General features: G+C 45.1%; 1 protein-coding gene across 2 annotated transcripts; it reads right to left on the bottom strand.

Annotated features, from left to right (window-relative positions):
- Positions 1 to 2,679: 2,679 nt before the first annotated feature.
- On the bottom strand, positions 2,680 to 20,579 carry LOC125632993 (uncharacterized). 2 transcript variants are annotated; one of them, XM_048842039.2, is made up of 8 exons: positions 20,386 to 20,579; positions 19,120 to 19,518; positions 18,697 to 18,823; positions 17,243 to 17,356; positions 16,249 to 16,362; positions 14,292 to 14,405; positions 13,943 to 14,056; positions 2,680 to 12,369 (listed from the first exon to the last, which is right to left on the bottom strand). In XM_048842039.2, the coding sequence occupies exons 1-8, from the start codon at positions 20,407 to 20,409 to the stop codon at positions 11,690 to 11,692; spliced, it is 1,686 nt and encodes a 561-aa protein (XP_048697996.1). In that variant the 5' UTR covers positions 20,410 to 20,579; the 3' UTR covers positions 2,680 to 11,689. The 2 variants fall into 2 exon arrangements, with proteins under 2 accessions (XP_048697996.1, XP_048697997.1); XM_048842040.2 differs by lacking the exon at positions 20,386 to 20,579 and adding an exon at positions 19,880 to 19,894.
- Positions 20,580 to 20,945: the final 366 nt, after the last annotated feature.

Here is a 20,945-nt window from a genome sequence, read left to right as displayed (position 1 = left end):
CCCAGGAGTCTCCTCTACCAGCGACAGTGGTGGGCTGCTCCGACCTGGGCATTCCTATTGGCCCGCCGCTGGCAGGACCGAGTTGTGATTGGTGGAGACGGCTGTCGACCTTGCGGAAGAGCCTTTCAGATCGCGAGTCGGGCGATGGTGCAGGCTGGGAAAAACTGAGGTTTCTTGTAATCAGGCCTCCCGCCTCGCCCCCACGCTGCCTGGTGGTTGGTATTTCCCCGCCCCCCAGAGACTCTGCCGCCCGCCGCCCCCCGGACACGGCCCCTCAATCGCCCCTCCCCACCGCAGTTCCCCTCGCCCGCACCCGGCCCCCTCGCTCTCCCCAAAGCTCCCTTTAGTCGCAGCCAGCCCGGCCCCCAGAGCTCCCCTCCCGCTCCCCCCGGAGCTCCCCGCAGTCACTCCCAGCCCGTGCCCCTGCTCCCCCTGGAGCTCCCCTCAGTCACCCCCATCCCACCCCCCCCTGCTCCCCCTGGAGCTCCCCTCAGTCACCCCCATCCCACCCCCCCCACTCTCCCTGGAGCTCCCCTCAATGGCAGCCAGCCCACCGCCCAGAGCTCCCCTCAGTCGCCCCCAGCCTGCTCCCCTCCCGCTCCCCCCGGAGCTCCCCGCAGTCACTCCCAGGACCCCCCAGAGCTCCCCTCCGTCGCACCCAGCCCAGGCCCTCACCCGCTCCCCCTGGAGCTCCCTCAATGGCAGCCAGCCCGCCCCCCAGAGCTCCCCTCAGTCGCCCCCAGCCTGCTCCCCTCCCGCTCCCCCCGGAGCTCCCCGCAGTCACTCCCAGGATCCCCCAGAGCTCCCCTTAGTCACCCCCAGCCCGTTCCCCTCACTCTCCCCGGAGCTCCCCTCAGTCACCCCCACCCCACCCCCATCCCACTCTCCCCTCAGTCGCCCCCAGCCTGCTCCCCGCCTGCTCTCCCCGGAGCTCCCCTCAGTTGCCCCCAGCCTGCTCCCCTCCCGCTCTCCCCGGAGCTCCCCTCCATTGCACCCAGCCCGTGCCCCCGCTCCCCCTAGAGCTCCCCTCAGTCACCCTCATCCCACCCCCACCCCGCTCTCCCTGGAGCTCCCCTCAGTCACACCCAGCCCAAGCCCCCACCCACTCTCCCTAGAGCTCCCCTCAATGGCAGCCAGCCCACCCCCCAGAGCTCCCCTCAGTCGCACCCACCCCACTCTCCCTGGAGCTCCCCCAAGTCACCCCCAGCCTGCTCCCCTCCATTGCACCCAGCCCATGCCCCTGCTCCCCCTGGAGCTCCCCTCAGTCACCCCCACACCCCACCAGAGCTCCCCTCAGTCACACCCCGCCAGCTGCCCCTGGAGCTCCCTTCAGCTCTCGCCCAGCCCCACCCATCAGTCTCCCACAGACACTACTGCCTATCCCCAGACACGGCCCCATCCCCTCTCCCAAGCTCCCCTCAAACATAGCCAGCTCCTTCCTCCAGCAGGCCCACAGCCCCTTTCTGCCTCCCTCAGACCCCTCCCCACTTTCAGCTCATTACCCTGCAACCCGGAGGGCCCCCCCCACTCAACCAACATGGAGCGTGGTGACCCCAGTGCAGCAGCATTAAACGTAGGACCACTGTTCTCAGCAAGGGACTAGGGGAGATCAAAGTGCATGGTGGTGTGGAAATGTAGAGGGAGCATTTATGACAGGTTCCATCACAGAGACCCCATTGGGACTGTTACCTGATGTGCTGAGATTACCTCTGAGCCTGTTTTCTCTGCCAGTTTGGGACTCCAGAACCCTACCTTGTTGAGCCAGACACACGAGCCTGCTGCAACACAGACCCAGGTCTGGTCCATGCCCCCAAAGCTGCAGACTTAACTGAAAATGGCTTAGCAAGTGCTCCTGTCTCCAGCACCCAGACACCCAACTTCCAATAGGATCCAAACCCCAAATAAATCTGTTTTACTCTGTATAAAGCTTATACAGGATAAGCTCATAAATTGTGCACCCTCTATAACACAGAGATATGCATAGCTGTTTGCTCCCCCAGGTATTAATCACTTACTCTTGGTTAATTAATAAACAAAAGTGATATTAAGTAAAAAAAAGTAGAATTTAAGTGGTTTCAGGTAATGACAGAAGTAAATTACCAAGCAAAATAAAACAAAACATGCAAGTCTAAGCCTAATACATTAAGAAACTGATTACAGATGAAATCTCACCCTCAGAGATGTTCCAATAAGCTTCTTTCACAGACTAGACTCCTTCCTAGTCTGGGCCCAATCCTTTCCCCTGATACAGACCTTGTTAGTTCCAGCAGGCATCTTAGGTGAAAGGCAGGGGATTCCACATGACTGGAATCCCCGCTTTGTTCTCTTTCATCCCCTTTTATACCTTTGACACAAGGCAAGTATCCTTTGGGTCTCTCTGGCTTCCCACCCCTCCTTCTAAATGGAAAAGCACCAGGTTAAAGATGGATTTCAGTGTCATGTGACATGTTCACAAGTCCTCTGAGCCACCCTCCATTCTTTCAGGACTGGCCTGTACATAGACAGTGGAGGCTTGCAGGTAAACAGCCATCTACAGACCACTGTTCTAGTTAATGGGATCCATCAAAATTCCAAGCAACCATTAATGGCCCACACTTTGCATAATTACGGTAGGATTTCAGAGTAATACTTCATATTTTTAGTTTTAGATAAAAGAATGATACATATATACAAATAGGATGAACACACTCAGATAAGATTTGTAATGATACCTTACAAGAGACCTTTTGCATAATGCATATTCCAGTTACATCATATTCACATTTATAAATATTTTTATAAAGCATTATGGAGTGCAATGTCACAGCATCGTATCCAGATCTTAGCAACTTTCCCTTCTGTCCACCCCACATTTTTTCTTCCTGGTAGTACCTCCTCTCCCTGTTTGAAAATATACCTATAAGTCTCAGAGCTCTTCAGTCGTCAAGTTGTTTAGCTGAAGGCACTATTCATTTGACTGTACCACAGAGAGGGTGGACATCTTTAAAAGTAGTGAAAGAGATATATATTTTTTTTATTTCATGAAACTTGGAAGGACAATTTCGCAAGTACCTAAGATGAGATGTCAGGGACACAGAAAAGGAAACAAAAAGCTCATTTAATGACTGCAATGAAGAAAGATGTAGATACAATGAAAAAATACTTAATATAGGTTAACAACCCTTGCAGTAGTAGCCGCAAGACTGTCACAGCAGAGACATCAGATGAAAAATGCATAGAGAATCCACAACTGAACATTCAAGGATCAGCAAAAGAAAAACAAAGAGATCCAAACAAAACAAATTCTTTATCCGAACCAGAATAATGACGATGCCACTAGTGACAGAGATTAAATGATTCCCATTATAAGCATTCACAGAATCATAGAATATCAGGGTTGAAAGGAACCTCAGGAGGTCATCTAGTCCAACCCCCTGCTCAAAGCAGGATGAATCCCCAATTTTTGCCCCAGATCCCTAAATGGCCCCCTCAAGGATTGAACTCACAACCCTGGGTTTAGCAGGCCAATGTTCAAACCACTGAGTTATCCCTCCCCCCACAAAGCAGGACCAATCCCCAATTTTTTAGCAATACCATTTCTGATCCTGCTTTATGGTCCAGTATAACACCCAAAATTCAAGCTCTGCTAGTGACCAATGGTCCACCAAAAGTAAAGGACATGGATTTTCCTCTGGATGAGCAGAATTGCCATTTTTCTATGATGTTTTTATACAGAAAGCTTGAAAATGGCAAAGTTTTAAAGTGGCGCTGGCTGCTTTACTCAGATTCCACTGACAAGGTTTTCTGTTTCTGCTGCAAGCTCTTTGACTTGAATCCAAAATCATCCCTAGCATTCAAGGGGTTGAATGATTGAAGAACATGTCTCAGCTTTTCTCATGCATCATGAAAAGTCGCCTAGTCAGTTCAGTTCCTACCAAATGTGGATCAAAGCAGAGCAAAGGCTAAAACAGGATAATTGCATGAACATGGATCTTCAATGTGTAATTAAACAAGAGACAAAACACTGGGAGAACATTGTAAAGAGGCTCATGACAATAACACTTTATCTTTCTAAAAATAACATGGCTTTCCAAGGTTTATCTGACAGGCTCTTCACGATGAACAAGAATTTCCTAGGTTTGGTGGAATTACTAGGAAAGTACAATAAAGTAATGAAGGAACATTTGCGACGCATACTTTCCAGGGAGGTGACAGATCACTACTCTGGAAAAACAATCCAGAATGAGATAATTGAATTATTGGTGAAGAAAGTGCTGCAAGATATTCTTAAAAGGTTAAGGAGTACTAAGTTCTACTCCATTATATTGGATTGCACTCCAGATGAGCGCCATTATGAAAAGATAGATTTCAGAGTAGCAGCTGTGTTAGTCTGTATTCACAAAAAGAAAAGGAGTACTTGTGGCACCTTAGAGACTAACCAATTTATTTGAGCATAAGCTTTCATGAGCTACAGCTCACTTCTGTATTTTCCACTGAATGCATCCAATGAAGTGAGCTGTAGCTCATGAAAGCTTATGCTCAAATAAATTTGATAGTCTCTAAGGTGCCACAAGTACTCCTTTTCTTATTATGAAAAGATGTCTTTCACTATTAGGTTCCTTGATACTTCAGATGGTAAAGTGACCATTCAGGAGCACTTTATTGGTTTTAAAACAGTGGACGAGTCCACAGGGGAAGGACTAACTGATACTATACTTACTACTCTGAAGGAACGTGACATAAATATCCAAGACTGCCAGGGCCAGGGTTAGGACAACGGTGCAAACATGAAGGGGAAAAACAAGGGTGTACAGGCAAGAATCCTTAACCAAAACCCAAGAGCATTTTTTGTTCCATGTGAATGTCACTTGCTCAATCTTGTGGTGGGGGATGCTGCAACATCTTCACCAGAGTCCATCTCCCCCTGTGGCATTCTGCAAAAGGATCTACCTTCTGTTCTCTACCTCTGTTCATCATTGGGAGATTCTCACAGATCATGTCAATATCACTGTGAAGCCAATATGTGAAACACACTAGGACTGCAGAATTAAGCTGTTTGATACCAAACAGCTGAAGTCCATGATGCCCTCATCGCATTGGCTGAATCAGAGCAAGCAGATGCAGGTGTCTGTCATGAAGCACTCACCCTGGCATGTGAACTAGTTGAATTCAAGTTTCTTGTCTCCATTGTGGTGTGGTACGATATCCTTTTTCAAGTCAATGTGGTGAACAAAAGCATGCAAAGCAAGAAAAACGTCAACATTGTTGCAGCCACAAACTTGATAAACTACAGGGAAGTCAGGTACAAAGGAGCTCTGACAACAGCTAAGGAAATAGCTGAAAATCTTGGTGTTGATGTAGAGTTTAAACCATGTTCATCGTAAAAAGCATCAATTCAGCCATGAATGTGAAGATGAAACAAACAGTTAATCCAGAAGTCAAGTTTAAAATTGAATTTTTCAACGAGCTTTTAGACACTGATGTCTCTGGAAGAACTGTTTGAGCAAATGAATCAACATGTGAATCTTTGGGGCTTTCTATATAACATACCACAACTCTGACAAAGAAATTTTGATGAAGCACTGTAAGAACCTTCATAGTGCACTGACATATGGAGAGAGCTCGGACATTAATGGCAGTGACCTCTGCAAAGAACTTTGCTATCTCCAAAGTCTGCTTCCAATGGACTGTAGTGCTCCTCAAGAAATTCTACCATTTATTTACAACGATGAACTTAATGACAACTTCCCAAACACATGGATAGGACTCAGGATCCTGTTAACCGTACCTGTAACAGCGGCGAGCAACGACTGGAGCTTCTTAAAAGTTGAAGCTCATAAAAACATATCTGCTATCGACCATGGGAGATGACAGACAATCTTCGCTGGCCATCCTGTGTATTGAGAATGCTGTGGCTCAAAATATAGGCCTGTCACAAGCAATATCAGAATTTGCGGCAGCAAAGGCACACAGACTTGCCCTCTGAGTCTTGGTGAACAACGTTTGTTTTTTTATTTAGTTTACTGTTTGTCATTTAGCGATTATTTTTTGACATTTATTTGAATAAAACTGAATTGTCATTTGTATTTTTTAGTAAATGATAAAAACTTTTGAGATTACAGCTTAATTTCTGAAACTTTCGTTAATATCACTACATACTTAAGCTTAAAAAGTGCAAAAATTCAAGTCTGCCTATGGCACCATTTTCCCTAACATTGGCCCTGTGAGAGGACACACTCCCAACCCTAAGGAGGTATGAATATGAGGTACAAGGTATGCCTAGATGGCTGGCAGGTAAACCTAACCCACTGTCTCCCTCAACTCTGGCTGTCTGGCCACATCTCTCCCACCATATTACCACTCTCTCTTTCTCACTATCCCCCAACATAAGGATCAGAAGCATCTATCCTCCCCCAGTCCTGATCCCAAATGAATGCCACTATGGGCTCAAATAACTTGTTTCCCCTCTAACAGCAATGCTGAACAGATAAAGCATCCTCTGGCTCCTCAGACCTAGACTTCTCAACCAGCAAACTACAGATGGTTTGAGTGGCAGCACTTGAATCTTAGCCTCAAAGATGTGTCTCCTCTCCTTAGCCTATCACTGCTAACCCCAACCAGGGGTATTCTATCTGCTACCCAAAATCCATAAACCTGGAAATCCTGGACACCCCATCATCTCAGGCATTGGCACCCTGACAGCAGGATTCTCTGGCTATCTGGACTCCCTCCTCAGGCCCTATGCTACCAGCACCCCCAGCTATCTTTGTGACACCACTGACTTCCTGAAGAAACTACAATCCATCGGTGATCTTCCTGAAAACACCATCCTGGCCACTATGGATGCAGAAGCCCTCTACACCAACATTCCACACAAAGATGGACTACAAACCGTCAGGAACAGTATCCCCGATAATGTCACGGCAAACCTGGTGGCTGAACTTTGTGACTTTGTCCTCACCCATAACTATTTCACATTTGGGGACAATGTATACATTCAAATCAGCGGCACTGCTATGGGTAACCGCATGGCCCCCACAGTATGCCAACATTTTTATGGCTGACTTAGAACAACGCTTCCTCAGCTCTCATCCCCTAATGCCCCTACTCGCGCTATATTGATGATATCTTCATCATCTGGACCCATGGCAAAGAAGCCCTTGAGGAATTCCACCATGATTTCAACAATTTCCATCCCACCATCAACCTCAGCCTGGACCAGTCCACACAAGAGATCCACTTCCTGGACACTACGGTGCTAATAAGCGATGGTCACATGACCATCACCCTATACCGGAAACCTACTGACTGCTAGGCTTACCTATATGCCTCCAGCTTTCATCCAGACCACACCACGCAATTTATTGTCTATAGCCAAGTTCTACGATACAACCGCATTTGCTCCAACCCCTCAAACAGAGACAAACACCTACAAGATCTCTATCAAGCATTCTTACAACTACAATACCCACCTGCTGAAGTGAAGAAACAGATTGACAGAGCCAGAAGAGTACCCGGAAGTTACTTACTACAGGATAGGCCCAACAAAGAAAATAACAGAATGTCACTAGTCATCACCTTCAGCCCCCAACTAAAACCTCTCCAACGCATCATCAAGGATCTACAACCTATCCTGAAGGACGACCCATCACTCTCACAGATCTTGGGAAACAGACCAGTCCTTGTTTACAGACAGACCCCCAGCCTGAACCAAATACAACAGAACCACTAATCCAAGAACCTATCCTTACAACAAAGCCTGTTGCCAACTGTATCCACATATCTATTTAGGGGACACCATCATAGGGCCTAATCACATCAGCCACACGATCAGAGGCTTGTTCACCTGCACATCTACCAATGTGCTATGTGCCATCATGTGCCAGCAATACTCCTCTGCCAAGTACATTGGCCAAACTGGACAGTCTCTACGTAAAAGAATAAATGGACACAAATCAGATGTCAAGAATTATAACATTCAAAAACCAGTCGGAGAACACTTCAATCTCTTTGGTCACTCAATTACAGATCTAAAAGTGGCAATTCTTCAACAAAAAAACTTCAAAAAAACAGACTCCAGCAAGAGACTGCTGAATTGGAATTAATTTGCAAATTGGATACAATTAATTTAGGCTTAAATAAAGACTGGGAGTGGATGGGTCATTACACAAAGTAAAACTATTTCCCCATGTTTATTCCCTCCCCCCCTCCACCCCTGCTGTTCCTCAGATATTCTTGTCAACTGCTGGAAATGGCCCACCTTGATTATCACTACAGAAGGCTCCCCCCCCAACCCCTCCCCCGCTCTCCTGCTGGTAATAGCTCACCTTACCTGATCACTCTCCTTACAGTGTGTATGGTAACACCCATTGTTTCATGTTCTCTGTGTATATAAATCTCCCCACTGTATTTTCCACTGAATGTGTCCGATGAAGTGAGCTGTAGCTCACGAAAGCTTATGCTCAGATAAATTTGTTAGTCTCTAAGGTGACACAAGTCCTCCTTTTCTTTTTGCGGATACAGACTAACAGCTGCTACTCTGAAACATGTATATTTTTGTGTTTTGTTGTTTTTTTAAAAAAGAGGGGTCAGTTTATTTTGATAAACACAACCCTCCTACTAATGGAGTACTATTTGAGTTCTATTTATTTAGTAAATGAACAGCTTCTACTGTTCTTAAACTTTTTTTTGTAATAATTACATCATAGTATCCAAAATAGAACATGAGTATAAAACATTGTTATGAGTAGGATCCAGTATACCAATGGCCACCAGAGAGAGACACACATCATTCATGCAGATAACCTTCCCACCAAGGGTATTTCATTAAGGTTGAAGATAACTCATGTGCAAAGATCTGCTACAAGGACTACTATGCACTGTTTAGGAGACTGATAGGCTTAAGTGGCACATAGTCCTTTTGTACACTGCTCCTTTAAATGTTAAATCTCCCTTTCTAAAAGGCAATGAAACCACTGCATTATATTTAAACTACACCATAGAACCTTTATCTTTAAATTAACTGTGGACTGAATCATTCATAAAATTAATTATCTCAAAATTAGCCTTTGCAGTATGGTGTACTGCATTGTTTTCTTCCTGTCCTTCAAACCACTGCAAGGTAATTTCCATTGGAGGCATCAGAATTTGAAGTGATGTTGATTTGTTCTTCAACATCACTTCCATTGTGTGATTCCCCCACCCCCAATTGTGAAAAATGATTGGTATAGCTGCTTGTTCGTAAGATTGATGTACTGTATTTACCAGTATTTGTATTTCATAAAACAAACACACATTGAAAGCCCCGTCCTGCAGCTCTTACTCGTAGGAGTAGCCCTACTAAGGTCTACAGAACTCCTCGTGCAAGCTAGGGCTGGAGGTAAGGCCCAAATGTATCTGGACAGCTCCAGTGATCGGTTACACTACCTATTCCTTTAATTGAGGGTAGGAAATACTACATGTTCTGTGGCAAGTAACTACCCCCAACAGTATTAATTTAGGAACAAAATGTTATCCATGGCAATATATCACACAAGATAATCCATTCACAAGGATAAGAATCAGGTTTCAGAGTGGTAACTGTTTGTTTATATCAGCAAAAACAAGGAGTCCTTGTGGCACCTTAGAGACTAACAAATTTATTTGGGCATAAGCTTTCATGGGCTAAACTCCACTTCATCAGATCCATGAAAGCTTATGCCCAAATACATTTGTTAGTCTCTAAGGTGCCACAAAGATAAGAATGGTAGAATTACACCTCTAGTAAACAATCACAACAGCTCATCAGCTAATTAATGGGGGTGAGAAAGAGAAAAATAGATTCTACTCAGACTGAGTGAAAGGTCCATATTAACAGAAAAGTAACAAAATTACCCATAAAGATTTTACCAAGACCATAAAATGTTGATTCTTTTGCTGAATACACGTGCCTATACCAATTTTCCGTCTTCTGTAACTAAGCAGAATCCATTTCCTTCACAAAGAATACACTATAAAGAATACCTCACGCCTCTATTTTGGGCATAGCACACAGTCATTTTGTTCCATGGCTGTCTTCCGAATTCTCCAGCTGAGACTACCTTCGTTTTGTTAAGCGCAGTTGTTGGGCTGAACTCTTATCCTAAGCCATACTTATTTGACATAACGCTGCACCTCAAGCGGCAGAAAATTCTCAGTTTACATCCCATGAAGGGCAAAATGCTCCTCACAACCTCCACTGACTTCACAAACTGAATTCCACCCTGTGAGACTGTAACATGAGATTTGGGGTGGTCTAAATAGGCTGAAGACGTGATTGTGAAGAATCTGCTTTTTTAATTTTTGTTTGCATTTTCCCCAACAGTAACTCATCAGTGGATTTTACCAAAACAAATTGTGAAGGGGTGCCATTTGGATGGAGCTTACAAGATGGTTGCTGCCAGAATTAGGTTTTGCCCTGTTGGTTTATTTTTCCCTCCCCTCATCTTTTCTATAAGATAGCTCAGTCCCCCAGAAGAGGCATCAGGGGGTGCTAGAAACAATCCTGGCAAGTTTGAGCAAGAGGATTTTTCTTGACAATTTTATTTAAAACAAAAAACAAAAACAAAAAACTAAAGACGGTCTCACATGAACTTCAGTAAGAGTTTATAAATACAGAGCCAGATCCTTAGCTGCTGTAACTTTTAAAATCTTCACTGACAGCAAAGGAGCTATGACAAGTTATACCAGCTGAGGAGCTGACTTGTATTATTTATGGATAATAGTGGCTTTCATGGCATTTTGCTCAACTTAACTACCCAGCCCTGCTGCCCCTAAAGGTTTTTTCCCCCCAGAGGGCCATAGTGCCATCAAAAGCAAGATTAGAGAAATTTTCTTTTATCAAGAACCTGGTGTTACTGAAGAGGGCTGGCTCCTGTCTCAGGTACATTTTTGTCCTTCCCGTGAAAAGTAGCGACACCAATAACCTAAAGCTGCTGCAGTGAGCCAAACGCTTATCCACTTGATTCCCCATAATGTTTCCTACAAAACCCAAATGTAGTGAAAATTAAGAAAAAAGTGTCTCAAAACCAGGACAATCATCATATAAAAATCTTCAGTAATGCACACATCAAATCATATATACAACTGTCTGTAATATGGAACATTACATTTGGAAGGTGGAAAACTCAGGCTGTCCAAAAAGAGATCTATACCGTAAGCTTTCTCTAGTCATAAGGAGAGTCAGCCAGGAAATCTTCAGATAGCTCCATTTGCCTGGCTTCAATGGGTTAAATGTTTGATTTACAGAGGTACTGAATACCGAGAGCTACCTTTGACTTAAATGGGAGCTAGGGGTGCATTTGACCTCCCAAACTCCATTCCTAAGTATCTGCTGCTTCTCTGAAGGGGTTCAGAAATGGGTTCTAAATTTCAAATGGTAGGAGTCCCTCCTCTCAGTAAAGAGCCAGCTATCCCTTTTTCCTGTTGTGTGTCACACGAACATGCATTTTCTGACCTATTTTCAGTTAGCTCTGTCTCACATAGTAGATTGTGAACAGATACTAATGCATCCTCTCTTTTTACATCAGGCTGGTCTCTCTGTTGTGTATCCAGGTCCCTGTGAAGCCTTCAGATGAAGTTGTGACAGGACTATTTTTGAGGATCATAGATTTCCTACTCAGTTTTTCCCTCAAAAAATGATTGTTCTAGCTTCTCCGTGTGAATCACCTGGTGTCTAAGACAACTCAACTGGCTAAGTGGATTGGGTCTCTTTCATGTGACTTTTTTGATGCTTAACTAAACTTCTTTTCAGCACAAAGCTTTTCCCACACACATTACACTGGAATAGTTTCTCCCCTAAATGCCGGCGTTGGTGATTTAGAAGATAATCCTTTCTGCTGTAGCTTTTGTCACATTCGGTACATTTATATGGCCTCTCTCCACTGTGAATCATTTGGTGTCTAATGAGCCATGAGTGGCAAATGAAGCTCTTCTCACATTGGCTGCATTCATAGGGTTTCTCTATTCCATGGCTCCTTTGGTGTTTTGTCAAACTTATCTTCAGCTGGAAGTTTTTCCCACACTCAGCACATGCAAACAATCTCTCTCCTGTGTGGGCTTGTTGGTGATTCTGAAGATACACCTTTTGAGTATAGTTTCTCTCACATTCAGTACTTGTATACAGTCTCTCTTCTGGGTAGGCTTCTTCCTGATGGATTAATAAATTTTTGTCACAGTGAGATGAAACCCCCAGACTGTTCCCAGTAGCAGTTGCCTGCTGCATTTTTGAATTGTACAGACACTTCCATGTCACTCTCTGTTTGGGATTTGGCAAACACTCTTCTCCAAGTTTTCCGTATAAACTAGACTCGTACACGATGCTTTCAAGAGGATTTTCAGGGAGCTTATCCTTGTTTGTGCTTCCATCTTTCGCTGAAATAAACATACAATCACAAGAAGGTAAAACAACTGAGGAAACCTCTTCCGATTGCAACCAACCAAAGGCCTTAACCAGAAAAATGTTTGTGGCTATATTGTTTCTGAAGCACAGATAATCAAGTTAAATAAAAATATAGGCTTTATTACTGAGTAGAACAGCTTGGAAAGTTTTCACTGAAATTAAAATGTTGATGAAAAATAGAAAACATTTAGTCTCTGCAACCAGGTCTATTAAAAATCACTTATTGCAGAGTCAGAGATTTGGTCAGCACTTTACAAACCTACGGCAAGACCTGTGCCCTGCTTGGAAGAGTTTAGTCTTAGCACTGGATCAGTAAATACACAAAAGTTTTGGGACCTGATTTTCAGAGACATTGAGAACCCACACCTCCAAATAAAGTCAGGCAAGGATCTGTGGATGCTCAGCACCTCTGAAAATCAGGAATTTACAGTCAGTACACAATCAGTTTACATTACAGGCCCGAATAAGGAACACCATTAACCTGAAAACTTACCCAATTGAGGCCTACCCAGTGCTGAGCATAGCAGAACATTAACCTCACTGAGAGCTCTGATCCCACAACAAACTTTGTATAGGGCAACCCCCTGCGCACACCCAGAGCTCTGGGCTCTTGTCTATAGCGTAACCATGCTGAGAGTTCATTGCAGGGCTAGGGTCTTATTATACACTTGATACTCCTGTTAATGGAGCCCAACAGAGTATGTGACATTCTTGCGACTGCACTAGTGTACTGCCACCCTGTGGGCACGTTCCCGCATTCTCTAAGGAATTATTCCGCCCCACATTGATCATTTGACATTTAGCTTTAAAGATTAGTTTTTCAATGGATTTCAGTAGAGGCGTCCAGTAGATCATGATCACTATATTTTAATAGTCTCCTCCTCGGTGTATCTAATCCATCCCACCTTTGTCTCATCCATGCATTAAATACATTAAGGCTCCACACTACACCTGCTAGGTTGTTAATGAGAAGACTGAATGGCATCTGTTTCACACTACCATATTGGGATACCACTCGTTTTAGTCTCAGTTACTTATGTTCCACACAAATTTGGTGTCCCCTCACTTCTATTGTTGACAATTATTTACATCAGTAATAAAGGCACACACGAAGCTCAGCTTACAGAAAGTCATTTACACTAAGGGAATTAACGCCACACTATTAGCAATTTCCTGTGTGAATAATTCTTGGGTGTCCTTCATTTTGGGTCTTTTTCAAAATATTTTTTTCCTATATTTGGGTCCTGGCAGGTTGAAAGCTGAATAGTGTTAGGTCTAAACCATATGGGATTCTACTTGATACCTCTTTCCTATTTGACAACCATTTCCTCTGAGTTTTTAACCAAACTTGTGTCTATTTTGTAGAAACTATAGCTAATCCATGACCCACATTAGGAGGATGCTTCATCCTATATCAAGAGGATGGCACTGAATTATTGGATTTGTGTGGACACAACTAAAAAGGTCCTGAATTTTCTGCATTTACATTAATTTAACTTGGCATTAATTTAGCTTTTCCATTGGGAGTATTATTCCCTTACTGACCTGTGCTGGGATCTGTATGGATTTTGTTTTCCTCTGAATCATGCTGCTCACAGACTCTCGGCTCTCCCTCTTGTTTAATCAGTGATAAAATGTCAGTAGCACAAATTTGAAATCCTGTTCATGGGAAAGAGTTATATTACAAAGCATTCACTGTAGAAGTTAGGAAAACGAAGGATTTTGGAATAGTTAGGAACCCCAGATTACATCTGGTTGAGGTTCTTGGCAAGTCACATTTGTCATGCAAAAGTGCTGATAAAGCAGCAGGAAAGACATGGTTATAAGAGCTACCAAAGGTATTGCTGGGTGCCCAGCTTTGGCCAACACCATCTGAGTTGTTCTGATCTCTTACCAGTGCAAGGGTCTACAGGCATTTCTGTATTCTCTGACTCTAGCAGGGCCCTGACGCATAACTTGTTGCCTTCCTCAGTCTGGGATACAGTGTCAGACGTGGAAACGGCATGGTCTAGTCAAGGAGAAAGATGGAGATACAAGTATTGTGAATGTAAAAGTGGCTGCAAAATCTGTTTTTCCCCCTCCCCAAACCTGGCGTGCTTTGTAAATCTCAGTTAGACCTTAAAATAAACACACACGCATACCCAAGTTCTTATACAACTTTCTCAACATAAGGGGGTATAAAATTCCAGTTTGTATTGTATCATGTATTATTTAGCAGATATGAGAATCATATTAAAGGCATAACCAAAAGGAGTGAATGTTAAGATTGAGCTTTTCAGCCTTAATTCCACACGCCCCATTTATGAAATTTTCGTAAGAAATTTCTTTTTTCAAAAGAGAAGTTGCCAGTGGAGCTTATATATTTCTTGATCTGTATTAGTTTGGCTTGATACTCCCCACAGCTTCCCTGAACTCCAAGTCAGAGTTTAGCTCTTTAGTTTAGATGGGAGTTTAGTTTGGGCATTGAATGTAAAAACAATTAGCATTAGAACATAAGGGAATCTGGTTGTGTTTTATTAAAATACACTTCCCATCTCTTCCACTACCCCCCCCAAAAATAGATAATATTTCCTCAAAATTTCTAAAAACAAAGCAGTTAGGCTCTGGGCAGAAGCAGCTAAGACAAAGGACTCTGTTTCAGAAAGTTATAAGAAACAGAAAAAGAAAGATGGGTGCTGGAGCTCAAAACTGATGTGCTAGACGGACCCACTATCATTGCATTTATACAGTACGTGTGTATTTACTCATGCACTGTATATTATAGGAGGAGCTTGTAATGCCACTTATTGTTAAAGTTACCCAATACTTCCTATTATAAGACCCTCTTTTCAGTTGCTTATAAATTTTGCCAAAATTTAACTGCTAGGGTTGATGTTTTCCACGCCAGGTGTCTACTTCAGGCTGAATTTTAATAGAAAGTTTCAGCTAAAAGAGTTCAGCCATTTCCAAGAACAAGACTAAGGGGGGAAACCATTTTACCCAGATAAAAATAATTCTTACAACCTTTTCGTTTTCCTGCACCTCCTTGATTTGGAGCAAGGACTTGACTTGTGGTACAGGGTCCCACGGGTGTCAGGGATGTGCTTATTGCCTCCCCCATGAAAATTCACCCACATTTGACCAAATTATAAGCCTCTGATCAGCCACAACCCTGATTCATCCCCACAGCACAGTCCATCCTGTTCAGTAAATGAGGCAGGGCTCCTGTGGAAAAAAATAGTATGATCATTTAATTAAAGATTGTATCATAATGCATCTGCACAGGGGGGCCAAATTTAGCTTGCACAGGAAGGCTTAATTCTGGCATTTCTTAACTTTTGAGTGTTTGACTTTGCAATCTTAAATGTTCTTTTAACATAGTTTGTGTGTGTTAAATTTTATATATATGCACAAATACATGCACAAAATTGGCTTTCCTTCCCCAGGTTAAGGTATCAGTTCTATGCTCCCTGGCACCATCTGCCTGAAAAGACTAATCACATAAGGCCCTGCTCCAAAAGCCTTATTTAGAAAGACTGAAATCACAGTAACCACCATAAATCAGAAATTCATGGCCACCTGGGCTTAAGACGCCAAGCAAGGAGGGTTAAGGGAGGAAAACTATTTCCTACATCTACTACCTTCTGCACAGGAAAGAAGCAGTCACCAATTCTGAACTCTCAGAAAATGGATGGAAGATGAGAAAGAGAAAATGCCCAAAATCAGTCAGGACTGATAGAAAGCCTGACTGACGTCTGCCATGGAGATATGAACAAGTGTTGGTTGTAGATTTGGAATATGTAGAAAAAGATAAGAGCTCAAAGTTTATTAACCTTTCAATTTCACGCCCCATTTGAGCAACTTTAACTCACCTGTGTAGAGCTCTTTAGAGACTTTTCTGCCCTCCAAATCCTGCTGATCCCCAACATACAACTCTTCCTCTTGTTTAGTAAGTAATAAACCCTCTTGTGTACAAACTGGAGATTCTGTTCACAGGAACAAAAATTCACATTGTTTTTCCAACATGCACCATATTCTTTAGAAAAGAGCTCATGAGGGATTAGCTCGAGTTAGAAAAGGTCTCAGTTGTGTTATGTCAAGAGAGTAGGAAAACACGGATAAAACATAACAAGAGACCCAGGGCCTGACTCACCATTGTGTTACTTCAGTTTTACACCCGGGCAACTCCATTAATGATTCAGACCAATGGTTTGCACACACAAAATGTTACATTGGCACAAATAAGGAAATAAACATTGATACGGCATTTCAGTTTTACAAACTAGTATGAACACCAGAAATTCAAAGATAAAGCTACACTTAAAAACCATATTGATTTTGGAACATACAGAAATAGAGAGTTAAGGTACCTCAAACAGCCTTAACTCTGCCCTCATATGCTTGCCACTCTGTCTACCCTCCACGTAAACTGGAGCTACAAGTCTATGAAGAGTATTATAAGATCACAGCTAAGTTACATGTTAAATCAGGCACCAAGAGAGCCGAAGACATTAGTCCTCAAATATAGTATTTTGGTGCTCAGTGTCCACAGCTAGAACATCTTTGATCACCTCCCCTTTTATCTGGCAAAGCAGATATAGCTTAATTGCAAGGGTCTTGAGGGCTGTACGTGCACAGTTGCAAGAACTACCATGGATAGTAAAGAGTTTATGATTTCAAGCCTTCTCGTATAATTAGAGTTGGGGAAGGAGGCACATGCCAAGAGTCAGGCTGATCATGCAAAGCTGGTCATAGCCACAACTATGAAGAGATCAATCTCTCGCCACAAGAAGAGTTCAAAAGTCTTGCTGGATTTCCAGCATTTTACTGTATTAACTGTGCGAGTGCTTCTGACATATCAGTTACCTGTGCTGGGGTCTGTAGGAATTCCTCTCTCCTCTGCGTCTCCTTGGTCCCCGACACTCAGCTCCTCCCCCCGTTCAATCCGGGATAGGATGTCAGGTTTGGAAATGGCATAGTCTGTTCATGGAGAAAGATATTAAGAGACAGTGTATAGTAATAGGCTAGATTTGCATGAGTCTGTCTTCCCACAGTATGTATGTATGTATGTATGTATATCACTGCATTCTACTGGACGGGTGTATCCTTTGAGGGCTGCAGCCACCACAGAATGATTTAGGAAGGAGGGGAAGAAAACAACTTCTGCTACTGCTTCCTCCCCTCCAGTTACCTCTTATCTCCTCCACGGCAGCAGCCACACCTACATCCCATCCAACAGAGGCTTGTAATACATATATTAGCCACAAGAGCCCGAGAATACTGGGCCCAGTGCCATATAACAAAGATATTTAACCGTCTGTAAGCCTGACCCATGCCAGGCAACTAGGGACAGGAATGAAAGACAAGCCTCTTACCAGCACAGCAGTATATCACAACCCTACCAATCCATGTATCCTTCAGGAGTAGCAGCTAGTACACTATTAACTTTCATTAAAGATTTTGAGTTATTTTAGTTCATCCCACTGCTAGAAATTAGAACAGAAGCAAAAGTGTTACTGAAGGCATTGTAGGGGGAAATGCCAGGTGCTATGAAGTAATGAGTCAGAGACAGTACGCTGTCTGATGCTGCCCTCTAGCCTGGCCTCACACAGAGGCTAAGGGATTACTGCTATATAGGTGTGCTCCAAGTGGTAGAGGGCTGGGTCTCTACAGCTGAAGTAGCAGGGTCCCAGTCCCAGGGATACAAGAGATTTATAAAGCAATTGTGTCAGTTGTCAGTCGCACATTAAGTTGTTACAGAGGGAGATGTGTGTGTGCTTTCTGGAAGGGTGCCAGAGATCTCCACACACAGGTGGATTTATGCATACACAAGTATTAATCCACTTGCTACCTATGTAGGGTCTCACACTGTTCCCACCACTTCAGTATCCATGCACCTTGTAAACCTGCACAGAGTTCAGTCCCGTAAGAGGCCACAGTCAAGCCAGGAACAGCCCAATGCTTATTAAACAACAGTGTTATCTAAAGTTGAGATGGATTGTTCCTGACTTGTATACTTACAAAGTTATGATTTCCAAATATACCATCATTTAAATGCATAAACATGGAGATAAATGCAGCATGTGCACATTCCACACTGCAGAGAGCTGGCGCTTTAAACTCTACAGTGTTAAAAGCTGAATGGAATGGAATGCCACTTGTCATGCAGACAGCAAAGGGAGCTGAGCCCATATCACCAAGTTTCCAATAACTAGAATGGCCAATCACCAGAAATCAAAGGACCAGAATAAATCTGGAAGAGAATGTAATATTTCAAAGATCAGAACTTTTCTAACAAAAGAGCAAAAACTGATCTTTACCCAGTGACATCAACATCTCATAGTTGCTTTTCATCACATTCTTGTAAAGCTCCTTCTGCCATTCGTCTAAATTCCCCCACTGTTGCTCATTGAAATAGACTGAGATGTCATCAAATGTTACTGGCACCTGGAATCACAAATATCACAAATTCAGCGCCTTGTGTTGTGATCACATTCTGAGCCTTGCTTCCTTTTATCTTCCATTAAAAAGACTTCCCTCTTGTTTCCTTTGAAATAAAATACTAAACATATTTAATTGTGAACTAGCACAACACAAGCAGCCAGATCAGTTCCCTTGTTCTAAGCTATTTTATTAATGGTGAATTAAAGGGCCAATATACCAAGTTCTGGAAAAAAAAACACTTCAGTAGTTCATGGTTAGGCTTTGTATCTACTCTTCATCATTAGCTCTGACACTGTTACCTTGGGAACTTCCCCCTTAGTGCCTGGGGGGAGCCTCAGGATCCAGAAGTTCCTGTTCTTCAGCAGGTTCTCCATGTTCTCCAGCCTCCTCTGCAGCAGCCCATACTCCTGGATCAGAGTTCCCAGCAGGGCCCACTTACTCTCCAGCTGGTTCCCAAACTCCACCACTGTCTTCTCACAGCTGACTAGTTTCTTCTCAGTCATCCCTGTTCTCCCTTCCAGATTCAGCAAACATGCAGCATGAGAATCAACCCTCCTCTCCATGTCTTGAACAGCAGCCACAAGAGTCAGGGAAATCTCTGCAGTCTGCAGTTGCATCTCTCTCTGCGAGGTTTGTTTGAGGCCGGAGGGGGGATGCAAAAGTGTCAGGTGCTGAGATTCTAGGTCCCGTTTTGGAGCCTGTTAGCAAGGACAGAAATTGAAAGTGGGGAATGTGACACTGACAAATCTGGCAGTCTCCTTTCCCCATGTCAGGTGTTTGTCTAGCATCCAGCACAATGCAGCTCCAACTGTAATGAGGGGAAGAGGGTTTTACTGTGATCCAAATAAATATAATATGGAAATGAGAGCCAGGCTACCTTCTTTCCCAGTCATGTACTACTGCCAGTAGTCAGGGTTCAGCAAAGCAACTTCTACCCTTATGGCTATTTTGGCCATATTAAATTATGTATATGATACATCAATTATACCCTCTTGGGCACACCTATAACCCCACTGCCTTCAGCAGGTTTTCACAGGGGTGACTCTGCACGAGACCTACACAAGTCCGTTGTTGACCCACAGGAAACAGACTCCAGCGAGCGGCGCTGGCTGACAGGAGCCGAAAGCAGGAGCCGCGGGTGTTTGCCCGTGGAGCGCGCAGCTCTGGTTTTGAGCAGACCCCCGGAGTCTGCGGGGGCACGGCAGAAAGACCCAGCTACGGGTGCGGGGGCCCGGGCGAGGCGCGCGGGGCACGGAGACGGGAGGGCCCCGGGCTGCTCGCCGGGGCAGCGCTGCACACTCACCGGGTGGGGACTGGGCTCGCTGGGCACCGGGGGGGCCGCGCCGCGAGGCCATGACGGGCTCCGCAGCGGGAGCCGGGGAGACTGGGGCGGGGCGGTGCCTGCAGCCGGGGGAGCAGCAAAGCCCCGGGCCCTGCTCCCCGGACCGGCCGCAAGGGGCCCCGCACAGGCCGGAGACGCCCCCAGTGCCTGGGAAACTCCAACCGGGGCAGCCCGGGGAGAAGCTCCCGGGGCCCGAGGCCCCCCCCGCCCGCCGGGCCCTTACCTGGGCAGCGGCCCGCTCGGCCATGGCCCCCCCGGGCGGGGCTGCTCCCGCGGGCCCGGCCCGGCCGAGCCCCGCTCCCGCTGCGGGCTGGGCAGAGTCCCGGCGCCGCCTCGCCACGGGCCGGCCCCGCTGCCGGGCGGAGCAGAGCGAGCGCGGCCCGCAGGGCGGGAGGGAGGGAGCCGCGGCCTGGCTGCCGGGGGCCGCTCTGGGCAGCCAACCAGGAGCGGCGCCTGGCTCCGCCCCCTCCAGGCCTCCCTCCCCGCGGCCCCGCCCACTCTCCGCCCCAAGCCCCGCCCACGCCCCGCCCGCCCGCCCGTCTCCTCCGAGCGCTCCCCCTGTGTGTAACTCTGCTGCCATCCGCTAGAGGGCAGCGGTGCCCGCACACATTGGGCTGTTCCCCGCCCGCCTGCACAACGCCCCCCTGGAAGGTGGGCTGGGTGCATGGGATCCTGGGGCCGCCCCTCACTCTGTCTCTGCAGGAGAGTCCCCCGGAGGGGGGGTGTCAGATTAGGGAGAGCAGGCAGCAAGTGTGAAAAATGGGGACAGGGAGTGTGTGTGTG

This window comes from Caretta caretta, chromosome 2 (genome assembly GCF_965140235.1).
Source record: "Caretta caretta isolate rCarCar2 chromosome 2, rCarCar1.hap1, whole genome shotgun sequence".
NCBI classification, from domain to species: Eukaryota; Metazoa; Chordata; order Testudines; family Cheloniidae; genus Caretta; species Caretta caretta.
Note: the sequence above shows the minus strand (reverse complement) of the source record. Positions and strands in the feature narration are given on the sequence as shown.